Here is a 21373-nt window from a genome sequence, read left to right on the forward strand (position 1 = left end):
AATAAGCAGCTTCCAGATCTCCTTTGCCCCTTTCCAACTCCCTAAGCATCAACCCACTTAATGAGGGATCTAGAAGTTCTTTGCTTCTATGACCTTAGTCTCAGGAAAGTCCTCTCCCCTCATGACTTTGTGTTGGGCTTTCGTCCCGGCCCTTGTGAGCAAGATGAAGGGAGAGGCACAAGCCAGTCTAATGACTCCAGTTGCTATGAGTAGGTGCATATATTTATTTTGCCAGATTCTTCAGAAGTCCCAGGGTTGCTTGAACCCACAGCTTGGCAGCTTCTGGTTTCTTGCTCTCCCTGGGCCAGGGGGAATTTCCCCGACTGGTTCAGGCCATTTGACCCTGGTACTTCCTCCGGTGGCCTCAGCAGATGGTGTTGAAGGGCAGAAATGTGGGGCCGAGTCGACCTTTCTCAAGGCCAGCGGGCTTTTCACCCTCCCAATCTCCATTCTCACCCACCCAGAAGATCTCCCGACCTCCCTGACAATAACGTCCTCCATCACCCTCCAAGCTTCCCCGTGGGACATTCCGAGTCTTGTCAGGGGCAGGCAGAGCTGCCCAAGAGGCAGTAAGTTCAGTTGTGTCCTGCCCTGCTCCAGCCAAAGCAAGTCACAAGCCTTCCTGTGACATCTTTGGGGTCCATGTCCTAATCAGGATGCAGATTCCATCCCATGCACACTCTCCCAGACCACAATTCTATTCCCCTGTGTCCCCCTGTATTCTTAAAGGGCTACCCTCCTACTCCTCCTGTGCCCACTGCTTCTCCTAGCGGACCTGGCTCTGAATGTGAACTTCCACTTAGTAGCTACATGGCCATTGACTACTTACTGTCTTCAAGCACAGTTTCTCCATCTGTAGGCAGGAAGACATTGCTCTCATAACCTTGTGGGTTATGTGGATTATCCTCTCCAAACGTTGTGGGCTCAAACAAGATCATACCTATGAAGTATGGACAGTAGGCAGAGTTGACGCTGATCCTGGAACAAAGTTAATGCTCAATAGTGGCTATCATTGGTCTGTCTGACAGCTGTCCCTGGGCCCATCTCCTGTCCTTACCCTGCTTGCCAGAACTCAGCGTGGGGTTTGCACAGAAACTGTTATGCAAAGCTTCCTCTAGTGTCTCTACTCACCCATCACATCCCCACTGTTCCCCGGGAGTCTCATAGTGGTCGTGGGAGAGAGGCTCTACAGGTTTGGGCCAGAAGGAAAGCATTTCCTCCGTGGTAGGTGGGTTCCTTGAACTTGAGGTTGGTCACTCAGGGGGTTCCCTGTGGCCCAGCTGCAGGGGAGAAGTGACCTACCCTGCACTGTCCCATGACAGTTCCCCCAGAAGCACCTGCCCTGGGATGCCCCTGGAATGCACCTGCTTGTCTGTTCAAGCACTTATAATGTTCCCTGCTCTGTGGGTCTCTCAAGTGAGGGGACAACTCCATGGACAGAGGACCCAGAGGAACCGCCAGGCTCAGTCCCGGGAAGCTGGCCTGCCTCTTCACTTGTATCCCCTAAACACGGACCAAGGTAACTCTGCCTACAGGGAAAGCTCCCCATCTTCCCATCCAGCCAGGTTTGCCTCTGCGGGTGCATTTTCTCCCCTCCTTCCTCTGGTCTCTGCACTGAGCCCTGGGGCCAGATTTCTCCACAGCCCTGACACTGCTCTGAGCTGGTCCCACCTCAGGGATGGGGCCGGGGTCATGCTCCAGCTGTTCCCTGAGCCTCACCCCTGGTCCCTGGCAACAAGCCACCCCAGTAGCTCGGCCAACGTGTCCACCTCCCCATGGTCAACCCTAAATCAAATGCCAATCCCTCTGAAGGCGGGTGCGGCATACAGTGCCAGGAAAGGGAGCTCCCTGCAGACAGACACCCGCCCTCTCACCCCACTGTTCCTGCTGACCCCTCTTTGGTGACGTTTAGCACACCGTGACTGGTTGACAGACAAAAGAAAACAAAACCCAACAATAAAGGCTGCATGAAGCCAGTCAAGCCGAAAGACTCAGACCAGAAAAATCCCCACTACGACTTTTTTTCTCCATTCTTGCTGTGGAGGGGTGGGTTCCAGGCCCCCACACCCATCCGCAGAGACCCCTGGCACAGTTTTCAACCCTTCATAAATCCTTGGCACGGCTGAGCCAGAGTAAGTAAATCACCTCCCACTTAGGGCTGGGTAGAAATCAAGTGGGGCCCTCTTCCCTGGCTTCCCCGACACCTTCCTCCCCGGGCACCTCCCCCCAGCCCGATGCGGGAGCTGGGGTCCAGACGGAAGGCTGAGGCTGAGGAACGGTGCTGGGGTGGGGAGGGGCTGGCGGGGGGCGGGGTGTCCTCGGGGAGGGACCCTCTTCCCAGGCCCAGGCCCAGGCCCGTCGCCGCCTGGGGCCTCAGGGCTCGGGTTAGGGTGTCCCCGCCCTCGCAGGGCCGGCCCGGCCCCTCCTGGCGCCGGCGCCTCCCCATCCGTTCCCACCCCCGGGCCGAGCGGCGGGAGGCCGGGCGCTGAGCCTCCTCGGTGCGGAGAGCGCGCGGCCTGGGGGGGGTCCGGCGGCCGCAGACCCCATGGCCGCGGGCGTGGAGCAGCGTCTGGGCAGCCTCGCCGTCTTCACCCGCGACGACTTCGAGGGCGACTGGCGCCGGGTGGCCAGCGGCGGCTTCGGCCAGGTGTTCCGGGTGCGGCACAGGCGCTGGAGGACGGAGTTCGCCGTCAAGTGTGCCCCCTGCCTCCAGCCCGAGGCCTCCAGGTACCTGCCGGCCCCGCCCCTCTTCTTAAAGGGGGTCAACGGAAGCCCCGCGGGCTCCCCAGGGAGGGGTGGCGGGGCTTGGGGCTGAGGCTCGCGGCCCTCTGCGTTTCTAAACTCTGCCCAGTGGCCTGAGCCACCCAGGCACAGCCACTTTGTTTCCATACCTGAACCGCGCCTGGAATCCACAGAGGTCAAAGGTGAGCCACAACTGCCCTCCAAAGACACCTTTGTCCCCTCAGACCTCCCAAACTGGTGGGCCTGCTTCCTCCTGGGTGTCAGGGTGGGGATGACGACTCTTGATGGCCCTCTGCCATGCGTGGATCTACCCCCGAATTCTCCCAGCAGGCAGGGCTGGGCCTGCTGACAGTCAGTCCGTGGCACTTGGCCCAGGGATCGATGCTCAGTGACCCGTGGAGATGCACGCCCTCCCTTCCCCTGGCCGTCAGTGTGGCCTCTGCCCAGCCAGTGCAGGCAAGGCGGCGTGGGGACTGGACACGGCCCAGCCTTCTGGCCTGAGAGCCTGTCCAGGCCACTTGTTGGCGAGTCAGGCAGGGAAGGCGGCAGTCTCTGACCTTGCTTTTGTTTCTGGCTTCTCCTTGACTCATTGTGTGCACTGTGGCCACACCTGCACGTGCCTCCTTTTTCTCCTTCCTCTTTCTCTCTGCTTCCACCCATCCCAGTCTCCTGCCCACCACATTTGCTTGGACTGGCTGTGTGCTGGTCCCCTGTGCAGCCATGAAGGAGACGCTTAGGATGTGAGGTCTGAGTGTGAGAATCCTGTTGTCCTCCCAAGGCTCCATGGGCCACCAGTTAGAAGGCCTGGGGAGGGGCGTCTCCTAATTTGGATGTTGTGTTCTCTGTGGTCACCAGGCAAGCCCCCAAGACACATCCTCAGGTGGCACCCACTCAAGCCAGCCCCTTCTCTAATTCCTGGGCTTTCCACCTGCTTCGCGAATGTGGGCCAAGTGAGACAGCCCACAACTCGACCCTCTTCCTCCTTCAACACCCTCTTGCTGGCTTTGGAGCACAGTCAGATTTTTCTAGGGTGTGTCCACATCATCTACGGGCTTTGAAGTGAAGGGCAAAAGGAGAGAGATGGCATTCCTAAGACTGCGTTGTTAGGCATGGTCAATAACTTTCCCTTTCCAAGTTCTGGGAACTCTCTGGGGGAAAGGGCTAAGGGATTTAATGACGATTCATGCCTGCTGTGTGTGGAGTACTGTCCTAGGAGATTCATGTGGAGTCACTGGATACTTTTTACACCACTTCATTCATTCCTTCCCTTGACAAATGCTTCTTGCTCTCCTGCTATGTGTCAGGCACTGTGCCAGACCCTGAGATAAAATGATGAGTGCAACAGATAGGGCCTTGTTCTTCTGGAGCTTAGAGCCTGGGGGGACAGAGACATTAACCAAATAACTCTATAGGTAGATGTAAGTGTGCTGTTGTGAGAAAAGCAACAAAGATTTATTGTTCTGTGAGAGCTTATTAGAAGAGTTTGGGATCAGAAAAGGCTTCCCTGAGGAAATTACAGTTGAATGGAAGAGTGAGGGATGAGTGTGAGTTAAGTAGTTGAAGAGGAAACAACTTTCCAGGAAGAGGCAGCAGAATGTGCAAAGGGCCTGTGGCAGGCGGGGCATAGCAAGTGAAGGTGGGGGGAAGGGCTGTTGTGGCTGGAGTTGAGAGAGAGGGAGCAGTGGAAAGCCACTGAAGGGTTTGCCGCCAGGTCGGGGGTGTGTGACAGAAGGGAGCTAATAAAATTTGCAGTATGGAGAATGGATTGGAGGAGTAGAGTGAATGCTGGTCCAGTTAGTTGTCACCATTCAGGCAAGAGGCGACTGGAGACCAGCCCTGTGCATAGTGACAGAGGGAAAGACAGGCATGGATTACACAGTATTTAGGTAGTAAACATCCACTTGACTTGGTGCTGGGTTGTGTATGGGAGGCAGGATGGGGAAGAGGAATGTCAAGGCTAATCTGATGTCTGGCTTGCCCAGAGGAACAAAGGGTCCAGTAGATGTCTGGTCCCTGAAAGCTGAGTCTGTGTCTGCTCACTGCTCTATCCCCAGAGCCTGGTACATGGCTGGTGTCTGTTGAATGAGGTTGACAATTAATAAAAGGAACATGAAAAGAGGCCCAGGTTTGCAGAAAAAATTCGTGAGTTCAGTTTTGTACAGGTTGAGTTTAAGGTGCCTTTGAACAGCCAGAAAGAATTGTCAAGTGGACTTCAGAGTGAAGGGCTGACCTAACAATATGAAACTTTGTGCGTCATTCATTATGATAGGTTGTAACTGAAGCTGGGGCATGAATGATATTCATTCGCTCTAAGCACTAAGTGGGCAAAACAACGTCCCTGCCCTCATGGAGTTTATAAACTAAGGAAGAAAGGAAACTAGGGGAAGATGGAAAATAAGTAAATAATACATAAACAAATAATTTTTTTCTATAGCACTTACAACCACCTGATATTTTCTTGATTAAAATGCCTAAAGAGACTTGAATTACCTGATCTCCCAAGAAAACATTTGATCTAAAAATATGAATTTGTGGGTTGTGTATGGAGGTGGAGGCATGAGGATTGCCGGAGTTGGAGTAGTATTGCTGTTAATTACTTAATTGATTAATTTTTATTTATTTATTTTGAGAGCGAGAGAGAGAGAGAGAGAGAGCAAGCAGGGGAGGGGCAGAGAGAGAGAGGGAGAGAATCCCAAACAGGCTCCATGCCAATGCAGAGCTGGTCGCGGGGCTTGAACTCACAGACTGTGAGACCATGCCCTGAGCTGAAACCAGGAGTCAGTTGCTTATCTGACTGGGCCCGCCCAGGCGCCCGTGGATTGCTATTTAATATAGACTTGAAATCCTTACTCATTAGGTATCATTTGAGTAGAGATTTGAAGCAAAGAAGTAGCAAGCCATGTGGCTGTCTTAGAGCAGAGGGAATAGGAAGTGCAAAGGTCCTGAGGTAGGAACACGCTTACATGGTGGAGGAGGAGCAAGAGGCCCTGATGGCAGAAGCAGAAGTGGGGAGAGTCAGCAAGCTATGCCCCGGGGGAGATCTTGCAAAGCTTCCTAGACCGTCGTGAGAACTTTGGCTTTCCTGTGAATGAGAAGAAAGCCAACGGAGGGTCTTGAGCATAGAGGCGACATGCTCTGACTGACATTTTATGAGTATTGCTCTGGCTGCTGGGTTGCGAGTGGATGACAGAGAAAAAGAAGGAAGCAGGGAGGCCAATTAGGAGGCTTGGGCCAAGATGTCACTGGGTAGAGGTGGTGAGAAGTAGTCAGAATGTTGCTCTGTTTTGAGGGTAGAGCTGACAGGATGTGCTGAGGGGCTGGTCATGGGAAGGGATGAAGAGGGGTAGAGGAGGAGGTCGGATCTTTGAGGGTGGGAGGCTGGAGGCCCCGTTCACTGAGGGGAAGGCAGAGGGAGAGGTGGGTGGCCCGGGAGAACCAGGGTTCTGGTTCAGACACCCTGTGTCCTCTACCACAGGAGATCCCGAGGCTGGGAGACACAGTGTGGAGTGAGAAGTGAAGGTCGGAGACCCGGATGGGGGAAGGGGGAGGGATCTGGGACAATGCTGGCACACGGCCAAGGAAGTGAATACTTCGAGAAAAAAAGAGGGAGAGACCTGGCTGGTAAACCGAGACCCAGAAACTCTGCACAGGCTGTAGCACTGGGCAGAGGTTGGGCTCAGACACCTTGGCATCAGCTGTTCAGAGAAGTATCAAGACCTGGGTCGCCTGGGTGACTCTGCTGGTTAAGCATCCGACTCTCGTTCTCAGCTCAGGTCTTGATCCCAGGGTTGTGAGTTCAAGCCCTGCTTCAAAACAGAAGAATCGAGACCAGACGCCCAGCGACAGGGGCTGGTGGGGGATGAACCGCAGACACAGCACACGTGGACTGTGTGTCTGGGCTGTCGGGGCAATTGTGCAAGCTGTTGTTCCCATTCCATAGTTAAGAAACTGAGGCCCAGAGAGTTTACTCGCTCAGGGTCATGCAGAGAATAAGCAGTAAAGCTGGGATTTGAAACCAGTGCAGCGAGATCCCCGGATCCCTTGCTTGCTCCTTTCCACGACCAGTATCTCAGTTTCTGGGAACTCAAAAGGACAAGAGGAGACAGATGATAAGTATCGCAGAGGTGGAGGGGAGGTCTCTGGAACAGAGCAGAGGTGGAGGCGAGGACAGAGGAAACCTGGACCAGCCACCCTGTCCAGATGTGAGGAGGAGCAGGTAGGTCTCCTGGAGGTCTTCTGGCTGGCTTCCCGGGGCCGCCCTGCACGCACATTCCCAGCAGCCTCCGCCTGCAGTGCCCACGCGGCTTTGCAAATACTGGGCTTTTAAAAATGTCATTTCTCCCTAAGCCTCATCCCTGCAATCCCCAGACAATCCCCAACAATTTGCATAGTTACCACTCTGTGGGCGAAAGGAGCGAGAGGGTCCGGCAAATGCTTGTTTTGTAAGGCCTTCCCCTTAAGTCTTGACTACCAGTTCGACAAAGACGTATTGTGCGATGCGTGGCAATGTGCTGTGGGGGGGAAGCAAGATGAATAATTGCAGTTCACCCATTAGATGGAGTCCAGAGCAGCCAGTGCAGACCCCGCTTCAGGAGAGTGGCTATGGGAGGAGGCACTGTGCGTGCGTGCTAGCTGGAAAAGCGGATCACAAAGCACCCCACATGGTGTGACGGAGAGGCGGACAGGGGAGGGAGGGAAGGAGCGAAAGGGAGGGAGAAAAGGAGAGAGACACCTTGAACATGTATATGTTAAAATACGAACAGAGGCCAACTCTGCAAGCTTGGATTACTGATGATTTAATTTTCTTCTTCCCAGTTCTCTGTATTCCCTTGATTTCCTGCAAGGATGTATGTTATTTTCATAATCAAAATGGCAGCAAATGATATTTTGAAACAGAAGCATGAGGCGTGATGTTGGTCCTCCAGGGGCTTGTGACCTACCGGGGGAGACAAACATCTAGACAAGTGGCAGAGTAACCGGCCGGCTTTTTGTGGCCGCCCCTGTAGAACGGACTTGCCCCTAAGCTTGCAGACTCCTTCGCTTTCCTGCCCCGTGGCTGCCGGCCATCTGGACCCCACTCTGTGCATCTCGCTAGGCATCCTTCCAGAACTCACCTTCCTCCTGCACTACCTTGCAAACTCCCGAGGCTTTTCCGGGTCTCCAGAGCCTGGCACTAAGCCTAGTTTGTTGCTCTACTCGTTGCTCTTGGAATTAACGGGTCATCTCCTTGCATCCCTCACGCCCCGCGTGTCCGCAGCCACGATGTGGACTGCCTCGTTGAAGAAGCAGCCAAAATGGAGAAGATCAAGTTTCAGCATATCGTGTCCATCTATGGGGTGTGCAGGCAGCCCCTGGGCATCGTGATGGAGTTCATGGCCAACGGCTCCCTGGAGAAGATGGTGCCCACGCACAGCCTCTCCTGGCTGCTCAAGTTCCGCATCATCCATGAGACCAGTCTGGCCATGAACTTTCTCCACAGCCTTAAGCCACCTCTGCTCCACCTGGACCTCAAACCAGGCAACATCCTCCTGGACAGCAACATGCATGTCAAGGTAAAGGCCCCAGTCAACCTCCCTGCCCCCTTTTCACTCCAGAGTCTCCCGCAGGTGAGCAAGATTATCTACCAGCTTGACTAGCCTGCCGAGAGTTTCGAGTGGCTCCATTCACGCACAAATACTGAAGGCAGGGATGACACCTAAAACGACAGATGAGCAGTAGAGTTTGGTGCATGGATCTGGGTATCAGGATGCCTACAATAACCCTCTTTGGACCTCAGTCTTCTGTTTCTACTGTGGTAGAATGTTCCCTGTCCCTCCCATTCTTTGCTTTGGGTGGGGATGTATGTAAATGAGATGATTCCTAAGAAAGGTTGTGATGGCCTTCACTTCCTAAAATGTGCCACCCTCTTCTGCCCCAGGACCTTTGCACATTCTGTCCCTATTGCCAGGACCAGTGTTCCCCTCCTCCCTTCTTTATTTAGCAGGCCGTGCTCATCTTTCAGCCTTCTGCTTAAACATTACCTCCTCAAGTTTTCCCTGATGGATCCCAACAGGCCCCTGTTACTATATACCCTCCTGGTACCTCTGTCTCTTCATAGTGCTAACCCCAATGGTACGTATATAGTCATTTGTGAAACTGTTTCATTAGTGACTATACCCCCTTTTTGAGTAAGGACTTAGAGGAGTAGTAGGCGTGGGGGTCTCAGCTTTCTTATCTGCTGCCTGATCCTTAGTTCGCAGGCTAAGTGGTCAGTGAGTGGTCAGTTGGCATACGAATGGACCAGTGGATAGAATCCATGCTGGGGATAAATATACATGGTGTATATACTTCCGGGCCCTTGGAAGTGGACGAACGGAAGCTTACCAAAGACGGCAGCTTTCTCCACAGTCCGTCTGGATCACAGCCACACCTACTAAGTACTTGCTGCGTGCCAGATACTGTTCTAAGTGCTCTTGGCATACTTCTCCATCTAATGCTTGTCAGAGCACTGTCACTTAAGTGTCCTTGCCATTTCCAGTTCATAGATGAGGAAACTGAGGCTCTGAGAAGGTAAGGAACCTGTCTGAGGCCATCCAGGTCATAGGTGGGAGAGGTGCCCAGGCTCTTGACCACTGCCCCGTCCTGGAAAGGGCAGGCTGCAGGAGGGGGAGAGATCAAGGCAGTTTTCTGGAGGCGAGGCTGTGGCTCCGTTATCCCTGCCTATGGTTCGCCCCCAGATTTCGGACTTCGGCCTATCCAAGTGGATGGAACAGTCGACCCGGATGCAGTACGTCGAGAGGTCAGCTCTGCGGGGCACCCTCAGCTACATCCCCCCTGAGATGTTCTTGGAAAGTAATAAGGCCCCAGGGCCCAAGTACGATGTGTACAGGTGAGAGGGGGCTGGGCTCACTCTGGGGGTGGGGGGTGGGTAACTGCTTATCACCACCCTGCCTGACCCGTCCCCCCAGTCCCAAGGGGACAATGACGGGGCAAGGGGGAGGAAGGATGGAGGGGCACTCTGGATGGGAGCGTGTGGGGCCCACCATGTAGGGCGACCACGGGTGTCTGAGAAAGTCACTGAGGGCACGCTTTGCCCTGTCTGCAGCTTCGGGATTGTCGTCTGGGAGCTCCTCACTCAGAAGAAGCCGTATTCAGGTAGCAGGCGGTGCCGGCACCCTCGGGTGGGGTCCTGGAAGGGGCTGGGAGAGGCCGCGGGCTCACAGGGGAGGGCAGGTGGCAGCTTGGTGTTGGGGAACCACGTGCTCTTTACGGATTCTCGCTCTTACCCTCCTACCTTCCTGCCCTACTTTCCAGAGCTCACGTAACAGTACAAAGAGGGCATACGTCAGCCCAGACCACGCTTCTGGCTCTAATTCCTTCGCTTCCAAAGTATTCTTTCCTGTCTTTCCTGCCCCCACCGCTGCCACCTAATGCCAGGTACATAGACTGTCAGGAAACCCAAGCAAACTCACAGAATGAAAAGTCAAAGCCTGTAACCAGGCCTCTGGACATCAGAGGCCTCTGGATATCAGAGGCCTATCCCGTCTTGGCCTGGGAGGTGGCCACAGCTGGACCGGAGACCCAGTAGCTCAAACTGGAACCTCAAGTTGGCCTGCAACCTAGCTGTTGACTCACAGTGCATTTATGTTGCCCTTGCTGTGTGCACTATTCTGTGGGGATCCTGGGAGCTCCCCCACCCCCGTACCCTGCCCAGCCACTCCAGCCCCACCTCCCGGCCTGCACACAGCCTGGGCTTCCTCTCACAGGCTTCCACCTGGTGACCATTGTTGTCCAAGTGGCCGCAGGCATGCGGCCCTCCCTGCAGTCTGTCTCTGATACATGGCCGAGCGAGGCCCGGCAGATGGTGAACCTGATGAGGCGCTGTTGGGATCAGGACCCCAAGAAGAGGCCCTCCTTTTCAGGTTCTCATCCAGCCCAAACTGCTCAAGGGACTAGGGAGCCGGGCAGGGCTGGAGCTTGAGGGGGCCAGGGCTGAGGCTGGAGGGGCAGGAGAGGAGATGGCTGGAGCCTGGGCCACTCCTGAGGGCTGTGCTTGGCCCTAGGGCACAGTCTTTCTCACAGAGCCGGGAAGGAGGAGGGCAGCTGAGGATGGCCGCCCTGAGTCTCGGGGTGACCGTGCACCCCCGTGGGAGGTAGACTAGAAAACCCATGCTGGAGGGTCTGGGCCTCACTGTGCTGCTTCTGAGTTTCCCGGTTAGCCTGGTCCTTCCAGGGTACAGCATCCCCATTTGTAAAATGTTCCAGACCGTGAGATCACGGGCCCGGATGACCTGTGAGGATACCCAGCCCTTTAGCGACTGTGCAAACACACGCGTGTGTAACTGTGAGCACCTTAGACATCACCGAGTCCTGCCCGCTTGTTTTATGGAAAAGGACCGACCCTCAGAGGGTCAGTGATGTGACGTGCTAAATGTGGCCCCACGGAGCCTCCGCCGGGACCCAGCCTTCCTGCCTCCCGGTGCGCACGTGTGAATTTGCACGAGTCCAGGAATGGACGGCGGCGTGGGCACTGGGAATGTTAGGGTGTCTAAAATGGAGAAGGGACGGCTGGCCAGCCCGTTGCTTTTTTTGTCTCTCTCCTTCATGGAGCAGAAATCACAGTTGAGACAGACATGCTGCTGTTCCTGCTGCAGAGTCCCGTGGCAGACCCGGAGAGTGAGGCCCTGGCCAGGAAGGTGTCGGGCAAGCTGTCTCTGCACCGGCCCGGGGACGTGAGTGCTGGGCGTGTCTCTGGCAGGTCCTGGGACGCGTGCGTGGGAGCAAATGGGGACTGAGATGCAGCCCACACTGCTGGCCACTCCAGGCAGCCCACCTGGGGACAGATTTTCCTACTTTGCACGGTGGTGGCTGTAGCTCTGAACCCCTGGGAAGGACATACAGTCTCTCGCGTGTGTGGGTTCATCCGAGCCCTGCCCGGACAGCCTCAGTGTCCTCACTCTGTTCTCCTGTGCCTTCCCTACCATGGGGACCAGCCAGGAGCTAGCAGGGGGCTCCTGGCCGAACCACAGGGCCAGCCACCCTGCACTCCGTGTGGCCCAAGAGGAAGTCAAGACCCTGGACCAGGGTCTCTTTCTGGGAGGGTCTCCCCTGCTCAGGACGTTCGTCCAGCTGTTGGTAGGAGTGGCATAGGGGGACTTCCTAGGACAGAGTGGGATGGGAGTCCCCACGGGTGCTGGAGAGGGTCAGAGAGAGGGGAGGGGTGGAGGAGGGTACAGACCAGCACCGCCCCACTCATCTCGTCTGCCCCCCTGTCTTCTGATTCCCTGTCTCCAGGTCAGCAAAGAGGTCAGCCAGGAGCTAACGGACAACGGTGAGTCCAGGGTACCGCTCTGGACCCAGAGAATTCACAGCGGAGAGGAAAGTGGAATCTCACTACAACCTTTCCCCATCCCGCCTGCCCCTGCTCCTCCACCCCGATTGTCACAAATCAGGAGTTGGTGTGTCCCTTTCTTGGCACCCGGCTCCGTGTTCCAGAAATGCACTTGCCCCCAGGACTTAGGCTATGCTTCCCTTCAGGTCTGTGTTCTTACAAAGCCAGACTCCTCCCTTCCTGGCTTGGAGGTAGAACATCGGTTTTCACTCCTGACTGCGTGTTAGAATTAGCTGGGGCATGAAACCCTGATGCCTGGGCCACCTAGACTGATTAAATCGGAACCTCGGGTGTGGGGGCCGTGGGAAGGGATTTTTGTTACTGTTATTGTTGTTTGCTTGTTTGGGAAATTGTTGCTTTTCTTAAAGTTTTTTCTTTATTTATTTTGAGAGAGAGAGAGAGAGAGAGAGACAGGGGCGGAGAGAGGGAGAGAGAGAGAATAAGAGGGGAGGGGTAGAGAGAGAGGGAGAGAGAATCCCAAGCAGGCTCTGCACTGTCAGCACACAGCCCCACTTGGGGCTCAGTCCCTTGAACCGTGAGATCATGACCTAAGTTGAAATCAGGAGTCGGATGCTTAACCAACTGAGCCACCCGGGTGCCCCCAAAATTGTTGCTTTTAATCCTAACACATTCTGGGTGGAGCAGGAGGAAGCCTTAGTGGCTTCAGGAGGAGACCAGATCACAGAGCCTGTTTTCAACTTGCATTGACTTACTTTGTGCCAAGCCCTCCTCTGAAGGTTCTTACCCACCCATGTTGTCCCCACGATGGCAGTTTGTGTCCCCTTTATGGATCCGGATCTGGAGACCCGAGGTGGCAGGGAATTGGCAAAAGTCAGGCGGTGCTAAGGGTGGACCCAAGGTTTGCCCCCAGGCCTCCCTCTGCCCCGTCCTCACAGGAAGGCCAGCCAGAGTCTGTTCGCTGGGACAAGGACGCCGCGTAGAGATCTGTGATAGCAGGAAAGACTGCCCTCCCTCCCGGAGTCTCTGTGCCTGGATGGCACTTTCAGGAGGCAGGGGGCTGCATGAGATGACCTCTGGACAGGTCAGAGGCCCATTTTTCAACCCTATCTTCCTCCCGGCAGACTGGGGAGACTACCTGAAGCGGGTCCCGCGGCTCTCGGACGGCGAGAACCCCGTCCCAAGCGGTGAGGAGCTGTGCACATACGAGAACAAAGTCTCCCCCCTCCACTTCCTGGTGGTGCAGGGCAGCGTGGAGCAGGTGAGGCTGCTGCTGGCCCACGAGGTCGACGTGGACTGCCAGACGGCCTGCGGCCACACGCCCCTCCTCATCGCCACCCAGGACCAGCAGCCCGATCTCTGCACCCTGCTCCTGGAGCACGGGGCCGATGCCAACCTGGCGGATGAAGACGGCTGGGCCCCCCTGCACTTCGCAGCCCAGAATGGAGACGACCGCACCGCCCGCCTGCTCCTGGACCACGGGGCCCACGTGGACGCCCGGGAGCACGAGGGCTGGACCCCGCTCCACCTGGCCGCACAGAACAACTTTGAAAATGTGGCACGGCTTCTGGTCTCCCGTCGGGCCGACCCCAACCTGCATGAGGCCGAGGGCAAGACCCCTCTCCACGTGGCCGCCTACTTTGGCCACGTCAGCCTGGTCAAGCTGCTGGCAGGCCAGGGGGCTGAGCTGGATGCCCAGCAGAGAAACCTGAGGACGCCGCTGCACCTGGCGGTGGAGCGAGGCAAAGTGAGGGCCATCCAGCACCTGCTGAAGAGCGGGGCGGCTCCCGATGCCCTTGACCGGAGTGGCTACAGCCCATTGCACACGGCGGCCGCCAGGGGGAAGTACCTTATCTGCAAGATGCTGCTCAGGTACGGGGCCAGCCTCCAGCTGCCCACCCAGCAGGGCTGGACGCCCCTCCATCTAGCAGCCTACAAGGGCCACTTGGAGGTCATCCACCTGCTGGCTGAGAGCCACGCAGACCTGGGGGCTCCTGGGGGCATGAAGTGGACGCCCCTGCACCTGGCCGCCCGCCACGGGGAGGAGGGGGTGGTGTTAGCACTGCTGCGGTGCGGGGCTGACCCCAATGCCCCCGAGCAGTCGGGCTGGACACCCCTCCACCTGGCTGTCCAGCGGGGCTCCTTCCTGAGCGTCGTCAACCTCCTGGAGCACAACGCCAACGTCCATGCCCGCAACGAGGTGGGCTGGACTCCCGCCCACCTGGCCGCCCTCAAGGGCAACGTGGCCATCCTCAAAGTACTGGTCAAAGCCGGCGCCCAGCTGGACGTCCAGGACGGGGTGGGCTGCACGCCCCTGCAGCTGGCCCTCCGGAACCAAAAGCAGAACATCGTTGCCTTCCTGGAGGGCAAGGAGCCCTCACTGGCCGTCCTGGGCGGTGCTGAGCCTGGAGCCCAGTCAGAAATGTAGACAACGCGGGGCCTCCTTACCCGTGAGGAAGAAGGGTTGGTGGAGGTGAAGCTGGGCTTCTGGCACGGCCCCTTCCCTGTCCTTGCCACCTGCCCCTGGGGCCTTGCGAGGAAACAGGAGGCCGGTCTCCCCCCGGAGGGAAGGGAAGTACACTGGGGCCGTAGCTGGGAGTTGGCCCTGGCCACCTCTTCCTCCTCCCGAACCTGGACTCAAGCCCCCAAAGTGAATTCCCTCTTCCTTCCCCAGACTCCTGCCATCTTTTGCCACTTGCTCCTGAGCTCCCAGGGGCCCCTGCATCCTGGGAACCCGCTCTGACGGTGAAGGGACGCAAGAGAAGAGGGGCGTGCTCCCTCCTCGCTAGTTTCTGTCTACTTGGCCCCTGTCTCCGGCAAGACCAGGAGAGCCAGGCACGTGCTTTTCAAAAGGGGCTGTAGCTAAAAGCCGGGAGGAAATCTCTGCCTGCCCTTTACAGCCCCGGCCAGCCCCCTGTTGCCACACAGACCACACCTTCCTGGTGGCCCTGCTTCTGGCTCCTGGGTCTCCCACGTGGTCTCGGGGATGAAGAAAGGCAGCTCCAGCTGCCCATGAGTGTGATCCTCTGTGGGTCCCTGGCCCCCCCTATCTCCCCTTTGCCCTGTCTAGTTATATGGCCAGATTGCAAACCCTGAAGTCGATAGAGCTGGGGATCTGAGTCTCCCCTTCGGAGACGGGCTGACCCGTGGGGCCAGTAGCGTGCGTATGGGGCGTGGTGTGTGTATAAGCTCACCCCGTGGGAGGAGGGAGGGGCCGGAAGTGTGGAGTTGGAGGAGGTGGTGATGGTGAGGGGTGGGTTACTGGGGCAGGGACTTCCCTCCCAGCCACAGCAGCTCAGACAACTGTCCCCTGTGACCGTACCCTGGCCGCCCATGTGCTGGCCTGGCCTGCCCTACACATTGTGGGGCAGGTTTCGGGGCAGAGCGGGGGCTGTTCACACTACCCTTGTGTTGACTGGGCCCAGCCTCTGCTTCCTCTCTGGCTCTGCCGGGAATGGCCGGCCTCAGAAAGGTGGGGGGACTTGAGTGGGTAAGAATGGGTGCTCTAAAGTCCTATCCCACTCCTCTCCACCTCTCCGCACTGCTGGAGCAGTCCCTCCAATTTTGATTTAAGGATGTTTTGTAATTGTCAGAGAAAAGGAATCTTCTGCCCCAACCACTGGCCAGCTCCAACCCCCAGCCTCTGTGCGGGCAGGCTCACCTCTGTGCGGGGCCGGGTGCATGCGGAGCCATCAGTCAGCAGCCTGCTGTCAGCATAGGGTGAGAGGCAGAGCAGAGGAGACCTCTTACCCCACATACCTGCTGGCAGTGTTGTGTCTCTGGGCTGTGGCGCCCACCTCCTGGGCCCTAGATGCTTCACCCCATCACGTCACAGCCCGTGGCCGCCACGGAGAGCCCTGAGAGTAGCACCGAGCTGGGATGTGCCCCAGAACAGTAGCTATAAATCAAACCTACGCATTAGAACCTCCTGGGTGAGGTGTGTGGGGGTAGAAGAGCTATTTAAACACTGGCCCTACCCGGTTAAACAGGAATCTCCTGGGTTAAGCTGGAGAGCAGCCAGGGCTGAGAACAAACACCAGGGGGTGTCTCATTTCTCCCTGTGCCCTCTCCTTAGCACCACCATGATGACAGTAATCCGCCGGCAGCCCCCTGGTGGTGGGCTTTTCTGGGCTAGTTGGAGGAGTGGGGACTCCTGAGGACTGCCGTAGGCATCACTCGAACGTTCATCTTTCTCCTCCCTGCTCAGCCACCTGGTCCATTCTCCTTGTTCTTCCTGAGGTTGAGCCTTAGGCAAGACTTGTAGCTGAAAATGCCCCCTGGGAGTTCTGTCTTTCCAGAACATGCTAGAGCAGGTAGGGGGAAGGGGAGAGGACGCTGTTTGCCTTCCCTGTGCACTGAGGTCTGTCTGGCTCCCATGCTAGGATTCTGCATGAGCCAGAGAAGGCGGGGGGGGGGGGGGGGGGGGGGGTACCTGTTCAAAGCCAGGTGAGCTCAGATCAGTCCCTGGGAATGCCCAGGAGTGAGGCACAGGGGGACAGCAGTGTTGGGGCTCTCCTGTTGGAAAGAACTTGAAAGATCCTGAAGAAAGAGTTAGAACAGATCATTGATGCCTTTGCATCTGCTGTCCTATAATGGCAGGGATTCTGTGGACATGCGGTCAGGACTACCCCTGGGAGTCATTGCATCTCACCAACCTGATGGTCCCGGGGTCCAGGCTGAGATTCTCAGACCCCTGCTTGGTCTACAACCTGCCTCCAGGAGGTAACAGACGTAGCGGGTTCAGGCCAGCTCTGGCCCACAGCCCTCACATTGCCTACCGGCACCTGCTTGCTTTTCAAGTCAACCCAAGCCAGACACATCACACAGTGTCTATGGTGAGTCCCACTGCCACACAGCTGCCTTCTAGAGGTTTTCGTGGGATGTTTAGAATTGGATTTTAGTGAGGCCCTTGAAATTTCCGAGGAGAGAGTCTCCAGCTGGATTTCAAATCCTGTTTGGGGGAGTTTGGGGGGTGGCCAAGGATAGGAACTCCCTAGTTTCCTACTGGGCATCTCTACTTGGAGGTCCTACAGACCCCTTCAAGTCCCAAACTGGGACGTTCCCTCCCCTCCACGAGTCCGTTCTTCACTCTCTTCCCATGTCAGTTTTTGCCTGAACTTTTAACCTGGGAGTCCTTCTAGACTGGTGCTGTCCAACAGCACGCCCTGGGAGGTGGGAAACCCGCATCTGCAACCGGTTGTTAGGATAGGTCCTTCCCCTCTGTGCTACTGAGCGCTTGAAATGTGGCCAGTGCAGCCGAGGGACCAAACGTTTGAGTTCAATAAACTTAAGTAGCTCCACATGTGCCTAATAGACAACACAGTCTATAATCTGGCCCCGTCCCTCATCCAGTCAGTTACCAAGCCAAGTGGGTCAATCAGGGAGGACTTTCCAGAAGACACATATGTGGGAGGACACAGCAGAGACAGGGCAGTGCCTAGATGAGGTGGAAGGAGCCGGGGCGCCAGAGGCTGGGGAATGTGAACGAGCAAACAAGCTAGGGGTGCAGACAGCCCAAGAGCAGATGGGGTGGTGAGACCCTGACGCCCACCCTGATTCCGGAGCTTGGACCTTGGGGCAGCTGGGAGAGGCTCTCCCTTTCTGAGCAGAAGAATAAAATCACAATGAACTGTGCATTCCAAAGACCCTTTGGCCGTGCATAGGGTTGGGGAAGGGACACTCTGGTGGGGGAAAACTGCTCTCAAGGGACCAAGAGGACAGTGTTTTTTGTCAGGCCTGCTCAGGAAAATCTGGGAGGTGTGCATGCGCTTTGCTCCTGCAAAGTCCCCCACCCCTCCCCATGCCCAGAGTGGTCTACCTCCCTCCTTGCCTGACCTCTATCCTTCATTCACCTGCAGCATCTGACTTCCACTGTGCATCCAAGGCAGCCCCCCTAAAAACTACTTCCCTGGGGTGCCTGGGTGGTTTAGTCCGTTACGTGGTTAAGCGTCTGACTCTCGATTTCACCTCAGGTCATTATCTCACTGTCATGAGATTGAGCCCCACATTGGGTTCTGGGTTAAGTGTGGAGCTCGCATGGGATTCTCTTCCTCCCTCAAAATAAATAAATAAACATTAAAAAAATAAAGATTTTAAGAAATAAATAAAAACTACTCCCCTGCCCTGCACACACACACACACACACACACACACCCGCCCCACTCATTAGCTCTGCAGCCCAAAAGGCTACCAGGCTGTTCACAGGCACTGGAGGGCAACCTCCTAAAAGACAGGGGCCCAGATGCTTTTTCTTTCCCTCTCTCCCCACCTTTTTAAAAATCATCTCGGGGCGCCTGGGTGGCTTAGTAGGTTGAGCATCCGACTTCAGCTCAGGTCATGATCTCACGGGTTTGTGAGTTTGAGCCCCACGTTGGGCTCTGTGCTGACAGCTCTGAGCCTGGAGCCTGCTTCCGATTCTGTGTCTCCCTCTCTCTCTCTGCCCCACCCCACTCACACTCTGTCTCTCTCTCCTTCAAAAATAAATAAACATTAATTTTTTTTTTTTTTAATCGTCCCACACTAGCTTCCTCCAGCTTTGCTCAGGGCTGGTCAGGAAACAGGCAGAATGGACAGTGTCAGACGTAAATTTGGAACCCTGAATTCAAAGGTCAGCCTGTCATCAAGGCAATGAGTCTCCTTAAGAGAGGCGGCCTAACAGGGGATCCCACGGATGGGGGCCCAGGGTTAGGAAGACAGGAGCACGTGGGGCACAGCCCACACGGCCCCTGCATAGGATGGGGGCTAATGGCCACAAACATAGCCTGGGTCCTGGGGCCCAGGAGGGCAGGGAGGCAGTGGGGCACAGGGCTAGGCCAGGGAAGGGATCCTGGGCAGGTGGACATACTGCCCCCAAAGCGGGCTGGTCGTCAGTGTCCCTGATTGCAGATGACTGACTGCCCGTGTTCTGAGCCCACCAGGGAAGCAGGACAGACGGTCACTTCTTTCGAGGACCTCTTGCCCCACCATTCAGGCAGTGCTGTATGCCCTCAGCCCTCCTACTCTCACCAGGGCTGCTGCGCCCCACATCATTGTCATCTATGGGACCTGTGCCTCCACACCCAGCCAGGGCTCTGTCATGGGTGACACACAGCTTTAACAGCTGTTGCGTGATTGTGGGCCACAGACTCTGCAAGAACAGGGGTCACATCCACCTTTTTCCTGTTGCACACCTAGCACCTTGCTCAGGGCCTGGAGCACAATGGTTGCTCGAGAAAGATCCACGGAGGAAGTCACCGGCTGGGTGGATGGATGGATGGATGGATGAAATGCAGTTTCTCTTGCACTACTGGCCTTCCCAGTTTCCATCTCCCCAGCCAGGGGCCACCTGGGACTCCTCCGGAACCCACTAGGGGAAGAGTAAGGGGAGAGGGCCCGAAACTTTGAAAACTTGCAGTCACACGGGGACATCTGAGGGAACATACACGCAAAGTGCCCGGCTGTGCCTGACCCGGTGCTGGGTGGTGGGGGCGGTCAGACTCCACCTGCTGTGAAGGCAGATAAATGACCCCTTGGTTGAAAGTCATGCTTCGGAGAAAGACAGTCATAGAGACAGAAGCCCAGGGAAGGCAGAGGAGAGAAATCAGAGCACTGCAGCAGTAGTCAGGGCCTCCTGGGAGAGAAGCAGAGCCTGGGCCGCCCCCTTCCACCTCAGAGTTCTCTCGGGTCCCCACGCCCATTCCTCTGTCCCCGAAGAGTTGAGGGGGGAGGGGGCGGAGCCGGCCCTCCCCCTGCCCACTCCAGCTGTCAATCTGCTGTCTGGAAGAAAGACTTGAAGCTTCATGACAACTGTGGGCAACTTTCCTCTGCCCCGCCTCCCGCCCCTGCCTGCCCTCTTGCCCTCTCCTCCCATCAGCGCCCTTTCCAGACTGCTGGGAGCCTGGCTCCCCTCCCTCTCTAGCTACCTGCTGTCCTCTCTTCCTCCCTCCCTCCCTTCCTTTCCTTCTGCCCCCCTCTCTCCCTCCTTCCTTCCTTTCTCTCCTTCCTTCCTCCCTCCATCCCTCCCTGCCTTCCTTCCTTCCTTCCCTGTCTCCCTCCTTCCACCCTCTTTTACTCTCTCCTCTGTCATCTCTTCCAATTCCCACAGCTGAGAAACCTGTGTGACCTTACAGTTTCTAATGATGCAATGAGATTTGAAGCTTCCGTCCAGGGCAAGATCTTTCATAGGCTGAGTGTGCACTGTGTCTGTGTGCATACCTGTGTGTGCATCGGCAGCAGAGAAGTCTCTAGGGTCTCTAACCCCACTGAGGGTCCGACGTCTTCCCCAGGAGGTGGTCACTGGGTTACTGACACCCTCTGAGCTGGACTAGGGGCCCATTTTGCCCAGCTTCTGGGACCTGGGTGCTCCCGGGTACAGGAGCCTCCCCTGGGGCTTAGCAGGTTCAGGGAAGAGATCAAAGTCCATAATTAAATGTTCAGGGCAAGTTAAGTGCTCCAAAGTTTGGTGCTAAAAATATTGTATTTAGCATGCAAATTATGCCCTGACAGCTCCCCGGAGCCTGAGCCCGTGGGAGCCGGCACCTTGTTTGTCATCATCGCTGTTATTCTCAAGGTAGTAAGAATATTCCTCCTTTGCCAGGTTGATTTATATTTCATTTCTTAAAGCCAAATTTCTGTTTTCAGGGCAATGCCAATTTGTGGCCCCAGAGAGCTTGGAGCTGTGACTGATCTGGAGGCCAAGAGGAGGGGGACCACCTAGGTCATGTCACACAGGCCCTCCCTGCCTCCCCAACCTGCTGCAGAAGAAGGGAGTCCTGATGTGAGCCAGAAGTCAGGGCAAGGGGCTGACACAGATACGGACACAGCCGGCAGCTCAAAGGGCACCTTTTCCACGGAGCCTTCTCTGCGTGGTGGGTCATAAGAGCTGAGGTCCTTCAGAGGTGCCAGGACCTGGAGAGGAGGAGGTGGGAAGTGGGGACAGCCTGGCCTTCCTACAGGAGGGATCAGGGGAGCCCTGGGTGTGCTCTGGGATTCCCACTGGGAACTTTCTCCCGTCCATCTTGGTTGACAGTTGAGGCTCAGGGCCAGCCAGTAGCAGGGCTGAGAGCGTTCAGGTCTCCTGGGCTCAAGGGACGGGGAAGGGGAAAACACAGGCGCACATATCCTCTCCCCAGTCCTCCTGGAGCTCCTCCTTTCCCCCCCACACCCCCACCTCCGGCGTCCACCCTGGTGGCTGTGGCCAGGGTCATCCCTTTGTGGGAGGGGGCTGCGGAAGGCTCCCCCAACTCTGATCCCAGCACAGACACCTGCTGCGGAGGACAAAGTTCGGTACCGGTTCCCTTCCACCCGAGGGGCCTCGCATATGAC

At 56.5% G+C, this 21373-nt stretch overlaps 1 protein-coding gene across 1 annotated transcript; it reads left to right on the plus strand.

The window, feature by feature from the left end:
* The first annotated feature begins 2545 nt into the window (after positions 1-2545).
* Positions 2546-17706, plus strand: ANKK1 (ankyrin repeat and kinase domain containing 1). Its single transcript, XM_032595011.1, has 8 exons — positions 2546-2727; positions 8000-8294; positions 9459-9610; positions 9827-9876; positions 10488-10643; positions 11335-11453; positions 12016-12052; positions 13195-17706. Exons 1-8 carry the CDS (start codon positions 2546-2548, stop codon positions 14496-14498), a joined length of 2295 nt encoding a protein of 764 aa, XP_032450902.1. The 3' UTR covers positions 14499-17706.
* The last annotated feature ends 3667 nt before the right edge of the window (positions 17707-21373 follow it).

Source organism: Lynx canadensis, chromosome D1, assembly GCF_007474595.2.
Source record: "Lynx canadensis isolate LIC74 chromosome D1, mLynCan4.pri.v2, whole genome shotgun sequence".
NCBI lineage: Eukaryota > Metazoa > Chordata > Mammalia > Carnivora > Felidae > Lynx > Lynx canadensis.

Excerpts from the sequence above, each read along its gene's own strand:
- ANKK1 (XM_032595011.1), top strand. The coding sequence starts at position 2,546 with ATGGCCGCGGGCGTGGAGCAGCGTCTGGGCAGCCTCGCCGTCTTCACC. Across the intron at positions 9,611-9,826 it reads CCCAAGTACGATGTGTACAG|CTTCGGGATTGTCGTCTGGG; the intron begins GTGAGAGGGGGC and ends CCCTGTCTGCAG. Across the intron at positions 9,877-10,487 it reads TCAGAAGAAGCCGTATTCAG|GCTTCCACCTGGTGACCATT; the intron begins GTAGCAGGCGGT and ends TTCCTCTCACAG.